Raw genomic sequence first — 22551 nt, 5'->3', positions numbered from 1 at the left:
GGCCACAACTACGTGAGAGTAGAAGTACTTTAATACTGACCAAAGGTCTGCTAACGCCCGGCTCTTTCGCCAAGGCTTGGCGATCATTTGCGACGACTTCTTCATCGCTTCGTTGGAGGCCATATCGGAGAAGATGAATTTGAGCGAAGACGTGGCAGGGGCAACTTTTATGGCGGCTGGGTCATCGGCGCCGGAGCTGTTCATTTCCATTGCTGGCGCGGGCGCCGGGAGCGACGTGGGGGTCGGAACGATAGTCGGGTATAGCTGACTAGATATGCCTGTTCGCTTCATCGCATTCTTGTATCGATTTTTCTCTCTTAGTTCGGCGGTTTTCAATCTTTTGATCATCATAGCTTTGACAGCTTTGCTGGCGGGAAAAGTAGGTCAAGGTTGGATTGAATTTCGTAAGTTATCCATTCTTATTTGATATACGATTTAGGAACTTTGCCTGGACTGGCGTCCGTTCGTTCGCGACTCTGTGTTTTACGGGTTGTCGATCATCGCTTTCATTCTGTTCTCTCTTGATGGGCAATTTCATCTGTGGGAGTCGCTGTGCCTGTTGCTGCTGTATGTGTTTTACATTGTGATCATGAAATTCAACGCAGCGCTGATGGAGTATATGAAGAAATGGTCGTGCTGGTAAGTAGGCAGTGTCGAGTGCTGACCTAAGACCTTGCTGGGGAGATGGCGGTTGTTTTATGCTATCGCGGTCCGCATATTTTCATCGTGATGCAGACTTTCTGAAGACTTGAGCAAGCGTATAAGAGTTGGCCTAATGACTAGAAATACCTCGGCGTATACATGCCATTTATCTCGGATTGAACCCGGTGTATTTCGCAATAATTCATGTGGCCTATACCTCTATTCTATTTTCTTGGTCAGACGACGGATTCCAACTAACAATTGAAGCCAATAAGATGCATCGACTAGACACGGTTCTTCAACCTTTATTGAAGTGGTGCACAATTTGAATTTGCAGCTCTGACTCGTGCACACTTGAAGGTCACCACACCCACGTTGCTGCCAAATTGTCATTTGACTCTGCTAAAAAAGAAGTAAAAATACACCTCAACAGCCCCCCGAGTCTCCGGTCACAAGCCATTTACATACAAACCGCTGCTTTCAGTGTACCCATTCGTGCTGGTGAACCACATGCGGATTTCATGCCCCCTGGGGTGCAGCGTGCACACTGGTTGAAGAGCTCTGGACTAGAATGTCACGACTTCGTAGTTTTACCGAAATGGATAGCACGAATAATGTTTATTTATAAGGATTTACGAAGCAGAGTTACCATTGCGCTTTGTTAATCACATTTCCCACCCCAATACGCAGATGAGTTGATTTGTCCCCGAAATTTGCGATGTTATATTTTCAGCAATTTTGATGCTAGAATCGCACCGGAAGAAATCCGGAAGCCGCCGGCAGCAGAACGCGTCGCAAGTCGATCGCCCACTCCGACCCCCAGCACTCCGGTGTTGAGGAGACCGGATTCTCCGAGCCCGGCGACTACACCGAAAAAATGGGCGTCCGATTCGAGTTTATCACCGACACGTATCGGTAAGCCGCAATGTCAAAAGGAGTCTGGCAGCAGCACTGCACGCCCCGGAACCCCGATCAACCCTCCGAACGGGATTATTACGGTGATGCCTCCAACGCCGCCATCCCCTCCGCCTCCGAAAGACGCATTTCAGGTATACACCATCTACTAATCTTAACACGCATTACAGTCAGGGCTACATGTGCAGTCGGTTCCATTTACCACCGACTCCGATTCCCGAAACCTTGAACACTCGACTTCTAGGGCAGCATTTAAAACAAATGGTTGTTAAAAACATGTTTTAAACAGTGTTTTAATCAAAGGCCTTTAAAAAAATATTGTGCCCTAATTGTGTAAATACTTTCCAAAACACATGTTGCATGAGCCTACGGACAATTACCAACCGATTTCGCCGGCGTATACGATATGGGATGGTTGGAACCCTCAAAATAGTCGGTTCAACATCTATGGTACGTAGAGGTTTCGTCAAAGGAGCTACATTTACCCTATATTTTCAATTGTCAATGCCAATCCACTATGGCGTCGCAATTGATTATTCGTGACGTCATGGCTTGGAAAGAAAAGAAAAAAACAATGAAAAACATGTTTTAAACAAGGGCCTTGTTTCAAATGCAACCCTATCGACTCCTAATATCTTCTTCTGACAACTCTGACTTCAACATTCATGTAAATCTACTCTGAAAATCATGCCTTTATTACATTTTATCGATATTAATATTACGAAGTCAACCTACTTCATTTGAATTAACGATTTGTAATGGTAATGATTTTGCCTTTGCAGTATTCTATTAAAAGCATGTTCATAGAAATTAGATCTAGACAGGTATGTTTCTCACAAATAAAACAATTATATTCGCAGAATGAAATTAATTTTGTGAAGATCCTCCTGCGTGAAAAACTTTATAACATATGCAACGACACATTTTTAGTAACGCGTGAGAACATTAGTTCGATCTTACAGTATAGTTGTAGTCGGAGCGGGAGAATTTTCATAAACTCCAGTCAGTATATGCTTCCCAAACTCTGACTCCAAATTCTGTTGAAATATTTCCTGCGACTCTGGCTCCAAGAGAAAATATCACGAAATTCTACTCCACAGCCCTGATTGCAGCATACGCGACGCAGTAATCCAACACGCATTGTACCGGGCGAGGTAGCATCCTGAATAATTATGTATTAAGCTTTGTAACTTGGGAGATGTGCGCGAATTGGTTGTTTTGGATATTTGAAAGTAGGAGTTGACGAAATCTCCGTCGGCTGAGTCAATAATTGCGTAGTTGTGGATAACTTGAAGCTGGGAGTGAAATGGAAGTGAAAAGTGCGAATCTTTCACACTTAGGTAATCGTTCATCCATTACGTCGCGTGATCGGACATAAACGATTAGGCTATCAACAGATCAGAATACAATATCATCATCATCGTTTTAATGAATTTTTTATCAAATCAATACACCACAAGATTGCGATATAATGAAAGATATGTCGGTGCCGAAACGACTTGGAGTAGTCTTGTAATCAGACACCCACCATGGCCTGCACTCCATTCAGCATGTAAATGAAAGGCATGCACACTGTGTTTAAGAAAGGATAACATAAAAAGAAGCGACAAAAATGAAAGCTGGATGTGTCGGTACATAGGCGAGGTCGATATGTCAGATTGTGGACCGGTAATCTTGAGGGCTGACTAGTATTGATTCAGTAGAAATTGCTTGTCTTTCGATTTGAATGTGGACATGCTCGACGACTGTCCAAGTGTCCTTGCATGCTTCATTTAGAGTCCGAAAAAGGCAGAACCGAATGGCCAGGCGCCGCAAAAATCCGAACCGATAGCAGTGGGCCCAACAAAGGCCGAACCCGCGATACAGATACCGAAAAACGTCGAACCGGCAGCGCAGAGTTCGCATAAAGCCGAACCGATAGTCCCGAGTCCGCAAAGGTCGGAACCGAAAGGCGAGGGTTCGAAGAAGTCCGAACCCGTGTCATCGCCGTCACCTCGCAAAAGCGCCGAGTCGTAAGTTAGCAGTGTTGTTGAGTATCCGTTTATCACCGCCGCGCCCATAGTAACGAATTACTCGTGCTTTTTCGAAGGACGCAAGTAAGGTTTGCGTACTTGCACTACTATGTTTTAGAACTACTTCCACTTCCACTTGAAACTATTCATTTACTTTTTACACTTTTGGCTTAAAAAGTAGAAAGAAGTTTGGATGAGTTTGCAAAACTTTTGTAGGTTAAATTGTCATAAGAACCAAGCGAAATATCCATCGCAGTAACAGCCAAATATTTCAAAGATTCCACCGGTGCGTTTTACCTGAATCTTTCAGACCAAATCCACCGACGCCTTGTACTTGCGTTTCGCACGACGCCAGAAACGCTCCGTCCAATTGCACTTGTTGCGTCATACACATCTCCAACCAACCGTGTAGATATTGCACCCACGGTAGCGACCTCAGGCTGCCAGCCCCGATCGTCCGGTGCTCGTCTTGTTCATCCGTGTTGGAAGGTAACCTGGTGGTAACAGGGCGGGCGAATTCTCCGAATAACGGGTCCGGAGTTGAGAACGGCGGGTCGTCGTCTGTGGCTCGGTGTCTGTGCAATGAGGAGAATAAAAGGCGGTCGGCGCTGTTCGAGGCCGGTGATGAGAAAAGAAAGATGGATGTTACGTTTCGCGAAGGTGCGGAAGTCCAATTGCAGGTGTGAGCTAATGGTGTAGGTCTGTGGCGTTTTATTGGCCCGTAACCCTAAGTTTGTATGGGTGGTTGCGTTAAGGTTTGGGATGAGTATGCAAAGGTCTATTCATATCGAAATGGACTCGAATATTGTCGGCTAACATCCGTTTGTTGTTTAGTTCACGCACTATGTTTTCTTAATAATAATTTTATATAGTCGCTGACGATTCCCCTTGACAAGTGTCGGCCGAAAATTTTCGGATTATTTCAATATGCATAGTGCATACACTATCCAACTCCATATTGAAGCTATGTAACTCCAAGAGTCTGCTCATGAACAAAAACATATTATTATCTTATCGTCCGTTTTTTATCGTGACATGTGGTGAGGACTGAAAACAAGGATATCAGTCGAACATGAGGAAAAATTATATAAAAAAGGTTTTATAATTGTAGTTTCAACATTGTGCCCCTTTAACCCTCGTAGCGTTCATGGAAACCACATTCAGAGTGCCTTCTATAGGTATTCTGGGGAATATGACATGGATACAGAAGCAAATTTGACTATAGATTACTAACCTACGGATAGATATACGCAAGTACCGTCGTTACGCTCCGGCAAGCAGTTACCCTTGTTGCTGAGCAATCTAAAAGCAGCATAATTGGTGGAGTTAAAGCTTGCGACCCGAGGGCTTAAATGTTATGAAACTGGTCTTAATCGAGAGCTACTGCCGCACTGATTCCGAAAATACAAATTAAAATCTTGTCGGGGATATGAAACCACCTCAAAACAGCCCTCAAAATCTGAAAATCGGCATTGTTCCAACAATGGCACCGCCGCAACACGATGAACGTAACAATGCCAATTTCGTCCAGCGATTGTTCAGAACAATGCCAATTTTCAGACTTTGAGGGATGTTTTGACGTGTTTCCATTTCCCTGACAAGATTTTAATTTGTATTCTCAGAATCAGTGCGACAGTAGCTCTCGATTAAGACCAGTTTCATTAAATTTCACCCCTCGGGTCGCAAGTTATAACACCACCAATTATGCTGCATTTAGATTGCGCAGCAATAAGTGTTACTGCTTGCCGGAGCGTAACGACGGGACTTGCGTATCTATCCGTAGGTTAGTAATCTATAATTTGACGGGAGGGGGAGGTGAAAGCTGCCTCCCCCACAATATTGGACTTGGCTATTGTGGTGGCGTCATGTTATCGATTAACGTATTCGCCTCTCCCTTCCCAAGAAATATCATCATACGTTATGGATCAATGGTTCTTGACCGGTGTGCCGCTGGCGCGTTTTGACGTGAACCACAGACCAGTTATTGTGAACATGAAGTTAAACGTTTACTTTTGTTCCTTTGATTTTTTTCAATCACTTTTCCAAATTTATCCTACTTGAAAGTTTCAAAGTTGTAGTTGCACGCTTATGTATGTGCAGTGTCCACTGTCCATACGCTGGCTATATGCTGGTATGTGGGAATTCCGTATTTGCTAGCCGTTCATATATAATAATTCTATGCCTTGCTACCCCGCCAGCAATCAGCCGACAATGGAGAGTCCGTCGTGATCGTCTTCAAATGTCTTCCTGCGGTGAAAAGCGAGCAACCGGCGAGGTGAGTCGCGCTGGCGGGTTTATTGCCTCGTCCTATAAGCTATAGGAAATGACAAAGTGAAACGCGAGCTTGTGAACACCCGCAATCGCAGCAGAAAACTTGCGTGCGTCGGACTCTTTCCGACTTCACGTTCAGAATTTGCCATATACGTAAGCAGGGGAGTAGTCTGGCAAGGGTTAGTTGCACAGCAAACTCGAAAGTAGCCGCAGCCGTTGAACTGCTAAAAGTAAAGAACTGTGCTGGTTTTAAAAACTATTTTGAGTAGTTTTCAAACCTTCAATGTTCTACTACGAAATGGAGTAGTTTTGACATGTATTCGAAATTGTTGCTTTTATACTTGTAATCAGAGTAGAAATTCACAACGTCAGTTCTACTTCTACTTGAGTGGAAGCGTTGGCTCTTTGACCACCATTGCTCAATACCCTCGGCCTAACTATAAAATATTAACTACTTACCAGGCATTTTTGCGCGGTTGGCTTTTCAAGTGGAAGGGTTGGTTGATTAATTGGACACCTCGCGCGTCAACACACGTATAATGCATATACAACATGCATACACAACATGCATATTCATGCGGCGTGCTTCATAAAAATACCTCTTGCCACAGGCCGGTTTCCAGCGAATGCTTGCCAGGACTGAAGTACGTCCTCAAGTACATTATATATATGCTGTCTTTTCCATGGGCGTGCATTTTCACGTGGACGGTGCCGAAATGCGACACGCCACAGAGAAGGTAGGCTTCGCGTCTTCGGGTAACCAACCAGTGTCGCTTGAACCGACCGGGAGCCGTTTGTTTTACAGAAAATGGTATCTCGTGTCGTTTTTCCTCTGCATTGCCTGGATCGCGTTTCTCAGTTGGATAATGATATTGTTGGTGGAAAAACTGGGATGCCTGTTCCGAATCGACTCTTATACGATGGGTCTGGTGGTTGTTGCTATGGGGACCAGTGTGCCGGTGACTATATAGTTTGAGTGTATTGCCCGATCGACAGAGGAGGTTCTTGGGTTGTACCTTCCATGTAGAAAAGTAGGCTTGCTACAATTTTAACTACGTGCGCAATAATGTGCAATTTAACTACGTGAGTTTTTATAGGACAAAATTGAGACAAAATTAAGTTCGTTTATGTCAGTTTTTAGACTGAAAAAATGTCGTCAAAATATTACTGAATAACGGTATTTCTTTAGCGATTGCTCGCTTAGCATCCTGTCGTTATAGTCGCTATGACCCGACTGACTTCACCATGTGGAAGTGATTGACGATAACCTTGAGTTGACTCTTCTAAGAAGGCCCAGTGGTATCTCAAGGCTGTATATGCGTGTGCAGTGCAAAATATTCAATGTGTATAACTGTATATACTGCACATTCTGCACTGCAACCAAAAAGTCGGCCTGATATCTCAAAAAATGTTAGTACAATCAAATACCGTACATCGCTAACTACACAAGAGACTTTACTTTAAATGTGACGTAGGATTGGCGTTATATTTGTGTTCACATGAACGGTAGTAACTACGAACCGCGAATTCGATGTCAATACTATTCACATTCGCTTGGCGTCGAATCCCCAAGCTTATATTCTATCCGCGTATTGCGCAGGACGCGATGAGCTCGGTGATGGTCGCTCAAGACGGTTTCGGCGACATGGCCGTGTCGAACGCCCTCGGTTCCAACGTTTTCGACATCAATTTGGGCCTGGGTTTGCCTTTCTTTCTCGGCAGCATAATCACCTCAAGTCCGATCAAGCTTATGACGCCTATGCAAACGGTAAGTCTCGGTTGATACCTTGCTGCTGCGCGTGTTATACTTGTTTCCTTTGCAGTGTTTGTTGGAAATACTGCCGCTGACGGTCAGGCTCGTGCCCCACGTCAAGTTTGACGTTATTCTTCTGATCGTGCTTCTTGTCGCGATGTTGATATTCACAGCTGTGAAGTTCAGGTTTGTGAATAACGTTATCCGCCGTGAGTAGGGCTGACCGAGCACATTGATTTGAGCACTCGGATCTTAGTAGAGTGTTAATTTTATTGATTCGAGTCTTAGAGTGGTAGATGAGTTTTGACAGTGTTGAAATAATACGGTCTTGTCACTAACAGTTGATTTATCAACGAAAATTTTGGTTTCGATAGTATTTTACACTATGGAAGCCTTCAGAACTCGGCTGGTGGTATCGCAGCATATGAAGCACGTCGTATACAGAGCTACGCGTGACATAACCGTGAAGTCATGATCAACACAGCATTATGACTAGGGCGATTTTTGACCTAAAAAACGGAAGATTTTGACCTCAAAATTTTGACAGTAAAAAACTTAATTTTTACAAACTTTTGCCCTCGTGTATGTAAATTAGGTGTTTTCGCACATAATGTTGAAATTGTACTGCTTATCTTCATTTCTGTTTGGCGCTGTCTGTCCTTACGAAGCAGTTTGGCTTGAACTAACTTTTTCGACTTACAAACTGACATATTTTTACATGAGAAAAACTTTATTTTAACGAAATCTGGACCAATGAAGAATTCCGGTAGTTACACATCACGCAGCATTATGGTAGAAATAATTCAAATTTGTTGTAGTGCAACGAAAGGTACTTTCCTACATTCTCGGGTATTAGAAAGTGTCAGTCCTTGCTAATTAGATTGCCGAGAATGGAGAAAGAACGTTCAACAGCAGCAGTTATTCGCTGGCAACACTTGAGTTGTGCGTAAAGTGCTGGTGACACACCGTGTCGCTTCATTCTGACAATGTTGTCTACATCACAATTTTTCATCACGCGCTTCTTGATACAAGAACCAATGCCCGCGCAGTCTTGCTTCAGTTATGATATTGCGGTACGTTGAGCATACCACCATGTCAACCTATTTGTTCGATTTGACCGTTTATGATTCACAATGAGCAGTCAATAGGCCGTCTACAACCCTTGGCCTAGAAAGTAGGCTACAAGCTGTACAATGTGAAATGATAGGTTCACCGACAGTGTAAAATCTACGATGCAAACGAAATGCAGGTTGCAAAAAAATGTTCACTTTGTAATCAATTTTGATAATTTTTTGACCTACCGCTACAATTTTGACAAAATTTTGACTTTTTTTGACATGTCAAAAAAATCGCTCTAATTATCACAAAGTGCGAAGAGATAGGCATGGTCGAAAAAATACAAATTATCTTCATTGTGATAGAGAACTGGTATCATATTCGTAATAAGTGATACTCGAACACCCGATTCGACTTTTAATATTCGGTTCAGAATCGAATCCCTCAGGTATTTTTGTTCAGCCCAAGCCTCACGCAACGATCGCCGCCATATGTTTACGGGATTATCCGCCGCTCTCGCACGCTGTGTACAGCTGTGAGCATGCGATATCCAGCCGTCTTTACTAAACATTGATTGAATGTGTTTCTTATAGAAGGGTGTGATCGACTGGCCTGCGTGACGAGGGTATAGCTGATTAAATTTTAATAATTAACGCGAATGTTGGGTTTCACAGGTAATTTCGGTGCGATGTTGTGTTTTATACACGAAATTAATGTTTTCACAACTCAAACAGGATCTTCATCAAGTTTCCTTGCTGGTCATATATTATATATATATCGCCTCGAAAAACTTAGATATATCACTACGAGACAAGAAAAAGTAACCGGACTGCGAACGGAAGCCATTTTTAAGTTAAAAATTTGAATTAGATCGTGAAGGCAATACCAGACTCATAGGAGCGAAATGCCGGCAATCTAATTCTAGTCCAATTTGTGAAATCTTTCTTTGCTCTAATTATAATTCTAATCTAATTTGTGAAATGTTTCTATGCTCCAATTTCCGGTTTTCCTGTAAATCTTACAGGTGAACTGGTAGTGCGAAACGAGTCAATCTAGCTTTACGGAAATTTGCTATTCACATGCTCATAATAAAGAATGAACTGTGACTTGGTATTAACGGAACTTGATTCGATGTCCAAGCTTGAGGGAATTCAGTAATTCTCATTCTAATCTAATTTGGAAATAAGCGTGTAGCTATAGTTGTAATTGTGCTCTAATCCGGAAAAAAGTTGTAGCTGTAATGTATACGCATAAAGATTCTCTCTCTCTCTCTCTGTAATTCCGATTCTAATCTAGTTTGGAAAATATGAACATTTCCTTGTTGTCCACGTCTGGGCAATACAGATCGTTCATGTCATTTCCTGATCACATACGAGACCTGTAGCTTGTCAAAATCCCGTGTCGATAGTCACAATTGGTTTGCTTCTTTTCCAGACTCAGAAAGAGTGTCGCTGTAGTCTTCCTGGTAATGTACGCAGCGTTCATGATTTACGCTTTCGTGCAAGAGAGGAAGTGCTACTCCTTCTTTTGTTGATGCTACGGCGCGAAAATCGGCAAATCTGGTATAATTTTGCTCACGCGTTTTCCGCGTACGGCGCATACTTGTATCGGTAGAATCACATGGCCCGGAGAAGGGTCCACTGTCCAGAGAAGGATCGCGACCAAATGAACTTGAAATCGATTGTAATCAGGCGTGGATTGGACGTGATGCTGCTATCACTGTGATGAGGATTTGGTTTATGTCGATATGTTGCGCCCCGACATCCGATTTGGTCGGCGAAAGAAATTTTGAACAGTGTGAATTCATTTGTTAGATTACCTCTTCAATGCGTACGAATCTATCGACTCTTAACTATACCTTTCTGACCGCTACAGGTCAGATCGTTGTTGAAATGCACACCATTGTGATGTGATTTATCCGGGCCCCGAACACGGGATTAAGGTATGTAGTTGGCTGCGCTGTGTTGTCATTTTTTCGTGTGATACGGAATCGAAGACGAGGTGCGGACTCCCGTGATACGGCGGCTGAACTGTTTGTCGCGAAATTAGTTCATATCATCGTTTTGTGTCAATACAGCGTCTGATCAACAAGTCTATCACTGACGTTAGCACACAAGGAATGATGACTCGTTTTGAAAATATGACCAATGCAGTGTTGTATATTTCGGTGCGTTTGCTACGTTACGACGGACACGTCTGTGAAATTAAATCATCGAAACTACGTTCACAACTATTCATCCTTTGTTATATCTAATAGGATTCGTATTGCTTCTTTCTGTCCCTGCATATTGTGATTGCGAAAATGATGCCGAAGATCTGGAAAAACAAAGTTGTTTTGAGCTCATCGGCTGCCTTATGGGAGTGAGCAATCGACAAGTGTTGATGCTGAACTGGGTTAGGTAGTACATAGGGACGAGTCTAAGTGGCGAGATAGCCTAGTGCAGTGGTTCTCAACCGGGGGTCCACGAAGCCTCAAATAGTTGATAACCTAATTTGTATTTTTTGCATTCGGAAAATCAATTTCGCTTCATTACTAGTAAAACTCCAGAGCTTACATCAGCAGAATGGTCGTCTGAGATGAAATATCCTACTGTGCAGACTCGTTGTAATTGCCAATATAGCCTACTGATACAAACATTTTGCTGTATATAGATAGATGTTTTGTTGGGAATTGTGGAAAGAAATAGATGAGTAAGATCAATCACGGTGACTTCGCAATGTTTACAGAATCCATTTTCTCCAGTGATATCCACAACCATTTTCCATATTAACTGCTGCTAGCCAGAAATGACCTGGCTTGACGATATATGTTTAATAAAGAAATTGTTTGTCAATAATCTGGCTGCCATATTTGTTGCGATCATACCCAAATGTGTGTTTGGAAGCGTTACTCGTTATCATTACATTCGCCACCATCAATATTTGTGGAGATTGATTCTCGGTATTCGTTCATATCAAATCGAAGGCACAGATTTTCAAGACACGACCACGTATTTCAAGAAATGCAGTTGCAGAATTCGCTTTGAAATAATGGAAGTCAACCCAATTTCAACATGAATAGTATGATCATATTTTCAGAAAAAGTTATTTTATTGTTGTTTATCACCAAGCCTACAGTTATCACTTGCACAAGACAGATGACGATTGCACGATAATGAGCTAAATTGGATCAAAATTTTCGTGGGGGTTCCGCGGGGGTCCGTGACGGTCAAAAAGGGGTCCGCGCAGGGTTGTAACCAAGTCACAAGGCTCCGAGTCACAAGTCAATTTCACTTATATAGTTTTGACTCGAGTCAATTCGAGTCATTTTCACTTCACCACCGAGTCAAGTCCGAGTCCAAGTCATCGAGCAGAGGTTCGAGTCTGAGTCATGGTATTATGACTCGAGTACAAGTCATTGTGTTGACTGCTCAGTTTCCAGTAAAAGTCTTGTTAAACCTACTTTTTATAACCCTGTTTGGTGATATCGAATACTTCGCATTTATAATATGCTAATTTTCCTCAATTTAAGCAGTTTCTGGTCGCATTTTCAAGTATTAGTACCAATAGACGAAATCCCAAGTGCGTGGTTACTTTACTCCTCTTCGAAATTACAATGAAATGTCGGTCTTGGCCGTCTGATTCTCGAGTCATATGACTTGGTTCGAGTCATGCGCAATGACTCGAGTCCAAGTCGAGTCAATACACGGATTGACTCGAGTCGAATCGAGTCATTTCCGTATTTTGAGAAAATGACTCGAGTCAAGTCGAGTCATCAGAAAATCGTGTTTCGACTCGGACTCGAGTCGAGTCATGACTCGAGTCATTACAACCCTGGGTCCGCGAAGACAAAAAGGTTGAGAACCACTGGCCTAGTGGTATAATCCACAGCTGTAACACCAATGGATTGCGGGTTCGAGTCCGGCTGAGGTCGACTCCAGAATTCCTACCTCAGTGTGTGAGGTTTATGTAGGCTCCTCCTCGCCATCTCATCCGCGTAAGCGGTGTCTTATAAAATGCCTAGAGGTGGGCAGTGCTACCAGTGGCAGCTACGGAATAAAAATGAAGATAATTGGCTTGGTGTAAATGACTAGTAGTCGACAAACACCATGAATAGCCTACCACAAAAAAACAACGAGTCGGACGTAGTCATATCCCATACACTGAATTATATTGTGCTTCCCGTGAGATTCGATGATTCAAATTCAATCTAATTACTCAGGCAATGTAGCTATAGTCGTCGCCGTGGTTGGCCTCTCATCCGGGGACTTTCACGGGGCCTGTTCGCGGGTCAATAACACTTCAGGGTAGAATCGACAGTCGCAGACAAGCGCATATGAGGCTCTGATTAACTGAAGTCTAGTTCATCTTCAATCTTGCAATCATACTTTACGAACATGCGAGTTTTGGGTGAACTTCGTTGTGGGAACATTATAATATGTTGACTGAACCGTGAACACTAACCTCCAATACCGCAATCCCAATGGCTATTCCTGCGACCAAGCCTACGTTGCTCAAAACGGCGTTATGGATCGCATCGTAGCAGTCCTTCGAAGAGTAAAATTCACGTTTTCAGGAACATGACTCAGAGTCTCAAGTCCATTAGCAAACCTGGGAGTAAATCTTCTGCCCCGGATCATCGGCATTCGAGCATCCTTCAGGGGTTACTGGCGACACGCAAGTATCGCTCGTATCTGCGCCACAGCCACACCCGCGCGTCTTACCATCTTCCCAGTCCGAGCATCCGTCCACTAAGCCGCAGCATTTGAACTGAATGAAACAAAAGTAGTTCGGAATCAGTCTGTGTTCTCTTTCAAATAGGATAGATATGTGATTTGAGAGTATACGGGTAAATTAGACCTGAGATTCGTAACAATTACCGAAGTTTGCAGCGATATTACGCTTTGAATCTTCGCATCATTCTCATATTCCAGTGGTACCGATTTGTTCAGCGTGTTTCTGATGTCTTGTTCAATCTGTATGCAAATAATGCTACGGTCAGTCGAAAAATAATCATAAACTGTAATTATTTCCGGCAAGTATCTATTATGATGTATAATAATCTAGATGACGATGAATTTTACTCATAATTGCTCCATATTAATCACAATAATTATTTGGACATAGGCGCCGGGCGCTAATTTTCCTTAGGTATGAGGGTTGCATGACGTCACAAAGGAATGACGTCATAATGTGACAGAATTGATAATTAGGGTTAATATATCATCGATTCATTGAGGTAAAATGCAAGCGTAAATGCCGATTATACAATCTCCACGTGTTGACGAACTTAACAGTCATTGGGTTATAATTTTCATCTGAACAAGTTACACACAATGTACAATGCGATAAGACACAATGCGATGTAATGAACAGATAGGACGATGCCGAACGACACGCATCAGTAGCGATCATTTACTCAGACATCCACCTCGGCCTAGAGTGCCCGATGTCACAGTTCCTTTCGATGTTGATCTTTTTTGAAGCCGCGGTCCTTTCTACTAGTTCTTTCCATTCCTTATGAGTGCTTTCTTTCTTCGGGTCTTTTTTTTTCTGGGCTTTTTTTGTCTCCGTATGAACGGCGACAGCGGGGGACGAGGAGCCCAGATGGACCTCCGATGGGAATCGAACCCGGCCCACCGGCTTAGTAGGCACTTATCGTTACCACTACGCTATCTCCCCCGCTAACTCGTATGATAAGCTTGTCAACGAGTCCGGAAGCGCTGTCAATTAGCGAGTTCATTAAATCTCGCGATTAATTAAATACGCCAAAATAGACGCGCATTACGTAACCTTGGCGACGATTTTCGCAAGTATAAATGTCCGAGTAACGAATTGTTATGGAATCTGTTCTACCATGGCACCGATTTCAGGTGGTTCAAACCTTTCTCGTCTTTTATAACTCAAGCGTTCTGATGGTTATGTTAAGTGCTAGCGGGATTCAATTACGCATGCGTGCCTGCACAATCGCATATGTCTGCGGACATTCGATGTCATTCAGTGTCGCGATGTCACTCTTTAATCACAATCGCTAATCAAAGCATACACTTAACGGCATTGTCTCCAAGCCATCGAGAGAAGCATGCTAGCATTGCTAGGCCCTAGACTAGGCTTACCATATTTTGGAAATGTAAAAAGAGGACACTTTTTCAGAAATTTCAGACATGCAAAACTGGAGAAGAATTCTCAAAAACCGGTAAATTTTTCCCACTTCGTGATCGGTTGACTAAAAAAAAAAAAAGGTCATCACTTCCGCTCAGAGCTCAAAATAACGTTTTTCTCTCCACATTGCCAGGTGGATGACTAAAAAAAAGGTCTTCTTTTCGCTCAGACCTAAAATCACCGCTTTTCCGTCCGAAATACCCACCGGAGCTTCACTTCTGCGCTAATTTGCGGCATATCACTCGCAATTTCCTCTAAATCTGACCTAAATTTTCAAAAAAGAGGACAAAATCTCAAAAAAGAGGACAAAAGGGCGTCCTCCGAGGACACTTTCAAAAAAGTCAAAAAAGAGGACAAATCCTCTTAAAAGAGGACGTATGGTAAGCCTACCCTAGACGCGATAGCTGGCCAGCGATAATATCTTTCGTACCCGGCCTATTGCAGATGCGATTGTGTAGGCCGGCGATGATATCGTACGCACCAAGTCAATGCAGATGCGATTGAGCAGGCCAGCGATGGTATAGTGCGCACCGGGCCTATTATAGACGCGATTTTTCAAGCCAGAATAATTACGCTTGCTGGAGACGCGATCAATCAGACCAGTGAAGATTGCCGAGCGCACGGCAATGAATGACCTAATTTCGCGACCATCTCAGCGGGTGATCGCGTCGCGTTGCACAGACGAATCTCGCTAATTGCCAACACGCTTCTCGTTAATTGGCCGCGCGCAACGGGTTACCTCGATCACATAAGCGACAGCAGGTAATGTCGTAAACGGAAATTCATTGCGATTTGTTCTAAGAAGCACAATGGACGATTATGCCGATACATGCCAAACGGAATTCTAGGTATGCCGCATACCTAAAAAATGTCTAGGTATGCCCGGCATACCTTGCATACCCAGGTTCGGCGCCTTGGAGGTAAGAAAACGCTAATGAAAAGGTTAATATGAACAAATATAGCTTATTCATGCATCAAGTAACAAATCAACGCTTTAAAACTCGTTAGAAGTGGTTTTGTTTGCGTGACTTGCGTCTGTGAACTGAGAAATCCTCTCTTATTATGGACCAAAAATAACACCATGTTCCAAAATTTTGCAAAATTTTATTTGAGTAAAATTTTTTATGTATTGTGTTTTGCTATTCCAAACCAATCACTAAAATACAAAAATTTCTTTTGAAGTGTCCCTAGCCTTTGAGAAATGTCACTTTTTGTGATTGCTCGTTTCACTCAAAATTGCCCTGTAATAGTACGCATAATTCCTAATTGGACGTACAAATCCACTAACAAAACGAAGGAATATGCACAAATAGTGGCCACCATAGATTATAAAAGGATGGAAACACTTCAAAAATTATCCGAAGTGGTTTTGTTTGCATGATTTGGGTCTATAAACTGAGAAATCTGCTGGTATTACGGAATACCGTGAAAATCGTTCATGCCCTTTTCTCGACGAAGGACATCGTTCCCTATAGATTCGACCTTGGAGTCAGAATTTTCGCATTTAATTTAGTGATTCCCGACTAAATCATTAAGTTCGTGTTGGTTACGAATGTGTCGTTTTAGATTTATATATATATGGGAGATGTTGAAGTCGTCATCGGAGTCATTTACTGCATCTTTATCTTTTTTTGCCTGATAGTTTTGGCAGTGAAAACTTACTGCAATACGGAACAGGTGCTTAAGAGTAGATGGCATAGAAGGATATGCAATGTCAAGTCATTTTTTAGTTATTCTGAACCTTGGAATGTCACCCACACAGAAATAACAGTCTTCTATAAGGTTTCTAATTTCCCTTCAACTTCTTTAATAACAAATGTCATTGAATGTCGATCTCCCATTAGACATCCGTCCATATTTCATCCGTATGTTTCGCAGATTACATGAAATGCCCTGTTTTTATCATTGTCCCCAATCTTCATGCCAAAGTAAAGTCAATAAGCTTATAAACTTTACTTCTATCTATATTTTATGCTTAACTTGTTTCAGACTGATGTACAGACCACAGATATATCAAAATCGTTCAGCAGGCAGATTACATTTGTGATGTTGACATTAATGAGGAGATTACACTCACTAGATCCACAGTCAGAACAAAACGAAAAGGAATTTGAGCTTGTTTGCTGCAGCCAATACTGACTAACTGAGACTGATAAGATGATTGTTGCTAACAACCAGCTATTATGCATTGAATGATGGATCGATGTGACGTCACAGTTAATAGGAATTTCAATAAAGCTTGAAAAACATGGTGCGGCAGCTTAAAATGACATTTTTATACGGCACTTGAGGCAAATAACTGCCAGAAACATGTTTTACTAAGGAATATGGTATGGGAAATATCAAAATATTGGCTCAACTAAATTTTTGTTACATGGTGTTCTGATGCATTTGTTATTATTATTCGATTTGCGACGTTAGTTGGTTTGAGATCTATTTATATAGTATTTACAGTCTGATTTGTTGACAAGATGTCAATATTCCTGGATTGGCGGACACGGTCAGAAAACCTTCTTAGCACCGAATGCTATCAAATATTTAATTCAGTTAGCTCTTCGGTCGACGCCGCAAATCCTTCCGGATCATAGCGATGCAAGCCTGCATGAATGCATCAATATCACTCTAAAGCAGGGGTGGGCAAACTTTTGAGCTCGCGGGCCGCATTCAACATCTAAATTCATTCGCGGGCCGCATTATATAAAATTGAGATTATAGAGTGAGGACATGGAGATTATATGTGTTCCTATTTAAAACAAAACAAACATTGCTTTGATGATATCGTACACACGTCAGAAACATGGCGAGATTTCATTGGCTGGTCGACTTCAATAACCAATTTGTCAAAACTATATAGATGAAAATCGGTTGTCCCGATTCTTAGAACAGGATTGGAATTTAAATCTATGAGCAGCGATCTGTTCATAGATTTACTAATTCCACTTTTGGTTCAGTTCCAGGACACACAATACTCACAGCATCATAACCATGTTAGCATCAAACACCCATCTACGATGTGTGGATAAAATATAAATACCCCAATTCTACACATACAGAGAACGAATCTACCTAAGACACGCGTAAATCGTTTGTATAAGCACATCACTGAAATAATTAAAACTGAAGTTATCCGAGTTACATCAATCTCGTTAAGGATTTCTGTGATGTTTCGTATATAGTTGAAACCTTTCAAACCGCGTGGGCCTTGAGATCGGGCTGTCGCGCCAGAAATTAAACATAAAGTAAGGAAGTATTTACCTTAAAATAGTGGCTCTCAAACTTTTTGAGACACGCCCCCCTTATGATGGTGAAAAATTTCGCGCCACCCTTATCGTCATATCACAAAACGCAACTATAGGGTGCTAGCAAACCTAACAGATAGTTAGATGGCACGGAAGGTTACGAATGTGGATCAGGAATTTTTCAATATGAAATTTAGACTAAATACACAGCAACAACCATGACGTGAACGAGAATCACGCGAAGCGCGAAAAATTTTTTCAGTGGAGGGGGCGCACCCGAGGTTTAGAACCACTGTCTTCAAATTATCATGGTGAAATAAACTAAGAAAAAGTTTATTGAAGTCCCTGCATTTATTCGATTTTTAGTACGGATTTTATCAATATTTTGAAAAAGTTTCTTTAGACTCTCGCGGGCCGCACAGAACGATGTGGCGGGCCGCATGCGGCCCGCGGGCCGTAGTTTGCCCACCCCTGCTCTAAAGTATTGGCCATATAATAATATTAATAATAATAATCCTGCTATCTACGCAAGTCGCATGCGGACAAGCTTTATATTGACTTAACCGAGGATTTTCACGAACAATGAAAGAGCCTCAGCTTAGTTAATAGTCAAAACTTCTTCGCCAATACCACTGGGCTCCTAATATAAGCATAATTCTATGTCAAGGACTATTTCACTCACCGAATCTCTGTTTACAAATCCCCATATGCCGACAACCAGTTGAAGAATGAGAATGACGAGCAGCAACAATACGTACTGAATGAAATGATAATTTCAGTAATCAAACGATATCTAGGGTCGGGTTGCCATACGTCCAGAATTTCCCGGACATGTCCAGGATTTCACAGTTAAAACTGCGTCCGGGAGGAATTTTTAAAATATACCTAAATGTTCGGAATTTTGAAGGCCTAAAGAACGCTGCGCGCGATTTAGTATCATATGTATTGTTTTTAATGTGGGGACTACCACCCTGGCAAAAACTGCGATGAAAAATAAATGAAAATAAAATTCATTTACAAAATAAGTCTAATTGTAATCGAAATTACAAGATAACGGTATTCATAGATTCGGTTGACGCCGTTTGGATGCTTTATTCAAGGATAGTGGTTCTAAACCTGCTGGGGGTAGTTTGCCTTTATTCTGGAGTTCGTGAAGATGTTGAACGTAATCAGCTTCCAAAATAGGCCGTGAGTAAGTATGGACAAATGTGCCGATCTTTAATTAGTAATCAGCCCATCAAATGTTGAGCTGAGCCACGGAACATTTTCAAATTGGAAACGGAGTCGGAAACCATCGAATGTGCGGTGTTTATATAGCTTGGTGGTGCTGTGCGCATCGGCACTATGCTGATAAATAATCCTATTGATGTGACATGAACATGACTCAGCGATGTACAATTACGCTCCTTGCATTTCCGAAGTCACCATCCTCCAACTGCTTTACCGCTAGCCCTGATCATGTGGGCGGAGAGAGGATCACAATTATATGGTAATATATGGAAGAACCAACATTATTGACATGATTCAATCAAATCATTCAACGACCAGATGCATATAGTAAGCTCTCGGAAGTTACAACGATTACCCTACGGTGGGCCCAAGGTCAGTGTTGATTTGGGCGGGAGGGGGCTGAAAAAGTGTGGCTTCGGGGCTGGTTACAACTTATAACACACAACCACATACTCCTGAACTGGATCGTGACCACCTCTAGTCAATAGACAAAGCTTTGCTGGTGTGACGTCATACTGATCGACAATGTGCTCATACCTCATTTTGAAATCCGCCGGTGGGCGCTAGAGAGCACCCGGAATTTGGGCCACTAAAATATGGTAACCCTAATCTAGGGTTAACATATTTTGGGATCCTAAAAAGACAATTTTTATAAGTTCCAATGATATAATAGCGGACGAGAAAACTAGTAATTTAAAAAAATTTGCGCGAAATCTTATTGGGTTGACTAAAAAAACTCGACTCCCGAAAGACCCGTTCCCACGTAAAATCAGTTGGCGTTACTCTTTTTTTTAGTCAACCTTGCCGTCACTGCCGTCGAAATCCAGATTTCGCGTTATTTATGGCATTTTTTAGTTGTTCGAGTACTGTACAAGCGCCTGGCCCTCGAAGCTGTAAAGGAAGACGAATTGCCAAAAAGGAGGACATCTGGGCGTCCTCGGAGGATCTTTCCGATTTCTTGAAAGAGGAGGACCAATCCTCCTAAAGGAGGACGTGTGGTAAACCCCATATGTAATTATAAATTACAATCAAATCTGAATGACTTTTTGTTGAGAAATATGAATGTTATGGCCAACTATATATTTTACACTGTAAGCCTATACTGTAGTCTGGGCAGGTAGACGATTTACTCATAGGCGAGTCAATGCAATCACCGATACTAGGCTAAGCAAATGTTATACTGTATTATTCTACTGAAGTACAGTGGGGGTAGCGATTTCGAAGTCAAGAGAAACGACTTCAAGTAAGGTAGAAATTGTAGTCTACTCCATGGTAAAAAGCTACAAAAAGTTATTTGGGAACAGCGTGCCAGAGATTTCTGTTTCCAGTCGGTGATAATTCTCTAGATGACAATAATGCATCTCTGTGAATAACAAAGAGTCATAGAGTAATGCTGACTGCAGCCAATAGGTGCAATTTCGAGATAGCATTCCCTGATCATGATAAGAGATAAAGTGAAAATTGATCATTATTATTTCACTTATGAAATTGATTTCAATTCCATGTGCCGAAAGCACTGAACAACTATAGCACATTGAGTAGGTTACTTCGGAAGTGTACCGGTATAGTGTTACTCTGTCACTGCGGTCCACTTCCCGTTGGATAGGACGTATTTATAACGAAACTTCGAACAATAATACCAAATTGTGAAACCATCAAAGCTAGTGGTAAATTACTCGTAACTCACCGAACCCAGAAGACACCTGTTTTCTTTAATCGCGCCGCAGCACCCAAGGAATCCCATCAGAAACATGACAGACCCGATTGATATCATGAGGTAACAACCTTGTTAATATAATTGAATATAACTTCATTGTCTACATCAGGGGTCACCAACCCGGTGCCCGCGGGCACCAGGTAGCCCGCGAAGACTAGATGAGTAGCCCGCGCGAGCCCATTCTAAAAATAGGTGAAATAGCAGCATTTACCAATCTTCGTCAGACTATTACCAGTGAGCTTTGAAATATATTGATTGATTGATTCAGCTATTCTTGTTTAAAACACGCTATCATGTAGCTTACATATATAAACACTTGAAAATATCTTCAATTACAATTAGTAATATATAGATGTATGTGATAGAATCACCAGAAATTCAAGATACGGCGCTTGCCTATTCAGGTGACATGACGGAATGCCGTCTACGGTCTTCTTGAAATGGTGGGGGGTTCCGTTACGATAGCTCTACGACCAGGACAATGCCAAAGTAGTGACAATATTACTATTCGGAGTCAGATAGCCGTGAAGTACTAGCAGATTTTCAATATCTGTATAGCCATTACGTATTGCATCTTTTGGCACAGCTTGTTTCTGTTACACTCAACGCAGTTTATTATACCATGTTTCTAACTTTCTGTAATCGTTGCTGCTGTCCGGTATCATGAAATCTTGTCATTTCTGGATGCTGAACAGTAGAAGGTTGAAATTGTAACACTGCAAAATGACCCCCACCTCACTCTGCAGCAAACGTTTGGTGCATTGTTGATACGGAAAAGTACAGTGGTGTATGCGCAGCAGCTATGAAGGTTGCAAGCGTCTATGGTTCAACTTATCGTTGTGAATCAGCCTTTTCGGACATGAACTTCATCAAAAACAAACGCAAAACACGCTTAATTATTGCACATCTGGAACACTCACTCAGAATTGCAGTGTCAAGTTAAATACCAGAGTACAGCGCACTAGTTGATATCATACAATGTCAGGCTTCCCACTGACTGCTATAGAAACAGATGACATGATGTCCAGTCCTGCCCAGTGCTATGAATATCAAAGCGGAAATTCAGTGTGGTATGGGTAAACGGCGGGAGTAAATAGTAGCCCGCCGCTTCAATCATTACGCAAAAGTAGTCCTCGGTTGCAAAAAGGTTGGTGACCCCTGGTCTACATAATATCATCCGATAAACCAATTCAAAAAGTATACCTGCATAATAAAAGGTAACACCTGCTACTTCAACCACTGCTTCCGCATTGTCCTGCACTACAAAATAGATACCGAGCCCCAGCATCGCTCCTCCGGCAGCCTATAGACAGGAGGCAGATTTGAAGCACATGTAAAAACTTCTTAAATAATTCACTTACCCAGAATATAATATTGAAGAGAAACAACATGAATTTCGAAAATTTCGTACATGCTCCCATCTTTATCTTTGTTTATATCCTCAATGAAAGCTCTAGTAATCAGATAGTATTCGTAAAATAGCGCGACCAAATGCTGAGACCTGCGACGATATCGAGATGCTTTCCCAATAAACTGTTTGCGAAGTGGGCGACTATCGAGATATTCCTAAGCCAT

General features: G+C 42.0%; 2 protein-coding genes across 3 annotated transcripts in view; one reads left to right on the top strand and one right to left on the bottom strand.

Annotated features, from left to right (window-relative positions):
* LOC145446278 (sodium/potassium/calcium exchanger 4-like) overlaps window positions 1-10886 on the top strand; it is an 18500-nt gene extending 7614 nt beyond the window's left edge. The window contains exons 3-14 of one of the 2 annotated variants that reach the window (XR_013917249.1): window positions 75-258; window positions 322-379; window positions 440-639; window positions 1376-1691; window positions 3334-3569; window positions 3880-4229; window positions 5768-5844; window positions 6452-6577; window positions 6646-6799; window positions 7441-7608; window positions 7664-7779; window positions 10084-10886. Coding sequence is in view for 1 of the 2 variants with exons in the window: in XM_080324530.1 (XP_080180656.1) it covers window positions 75-258; window positions 322-379; window positions 440-639; window positions 1376-1691; window positions 3334-3569; window positions 3880-4249; window positions 5768-5844; window positions 6452-6577; window positions 6646-6799; window positions 7441-7608; window positions 7664-7779; window positions 10084-10183 (2105 nt within the window). In the remaining variant the exon portion in view is untranslated. Of the gene's footprint in view, window positions 1-74; window positions 259-321; window positions 380-439; window positions 640-1375; window positions 1692-3333; window positions 3570-3879; window positions 4250-5767; window positions 5845-6451; window positions 6578-6645; window positions 6800-7440; window positions 7609-7663; window positions 7780-10083 lie in introns of both variants that reach the window. The other variant, XM_080324530.1, reaches the window with a different exon arrangement.
* Window positions 10780-22551, bottom strand: LOC145446290 (tetraspanin-8-like). The gene is made up of 8 exons (XM_080324544.1): window positions 22338-22551; window positions 22180-22279; window positions 20947-21044; window positions 18712-18786; window positions 13509-13604; window positions 13240-13398; window positions 13093-13176; window positions 10780-10965 (listed from the first exon to the last, which is right to left on the bottom strand). The coding sequence occupies exons 1-8, from the start codon at window positions 22395-22397 to the stop codon at window positions 10900-10902; spliced, it is 738 nt and encodes a 245-aa protein (XP_080180670.1). The 5' UTR covers window positions 22398-22551; the 3' UTR covers window positions 10780-10899.

The sequence above is a fragment of the Botryllus schlosseri genome, chromosome 9 (assembly GCF_051294905.1).
Source record: "Botryllus schlosseri isolate E-star chromosome 9, Bs_hap1, whole genome shotgun sequence".
Classification (NCBI taxonomy): domain Eukaryota; kingdom Metazoa; phylum Chordata; class Ascidiacea; order Stolidobranchia; family Styelidae; genus Botryllus; species Botryllus schlosseri.
The sequence above is the reverse complement of the archived record's forward strand: the minus strand, read 5'-3'. Positions and strand labels throughout refer to the sequence as shown.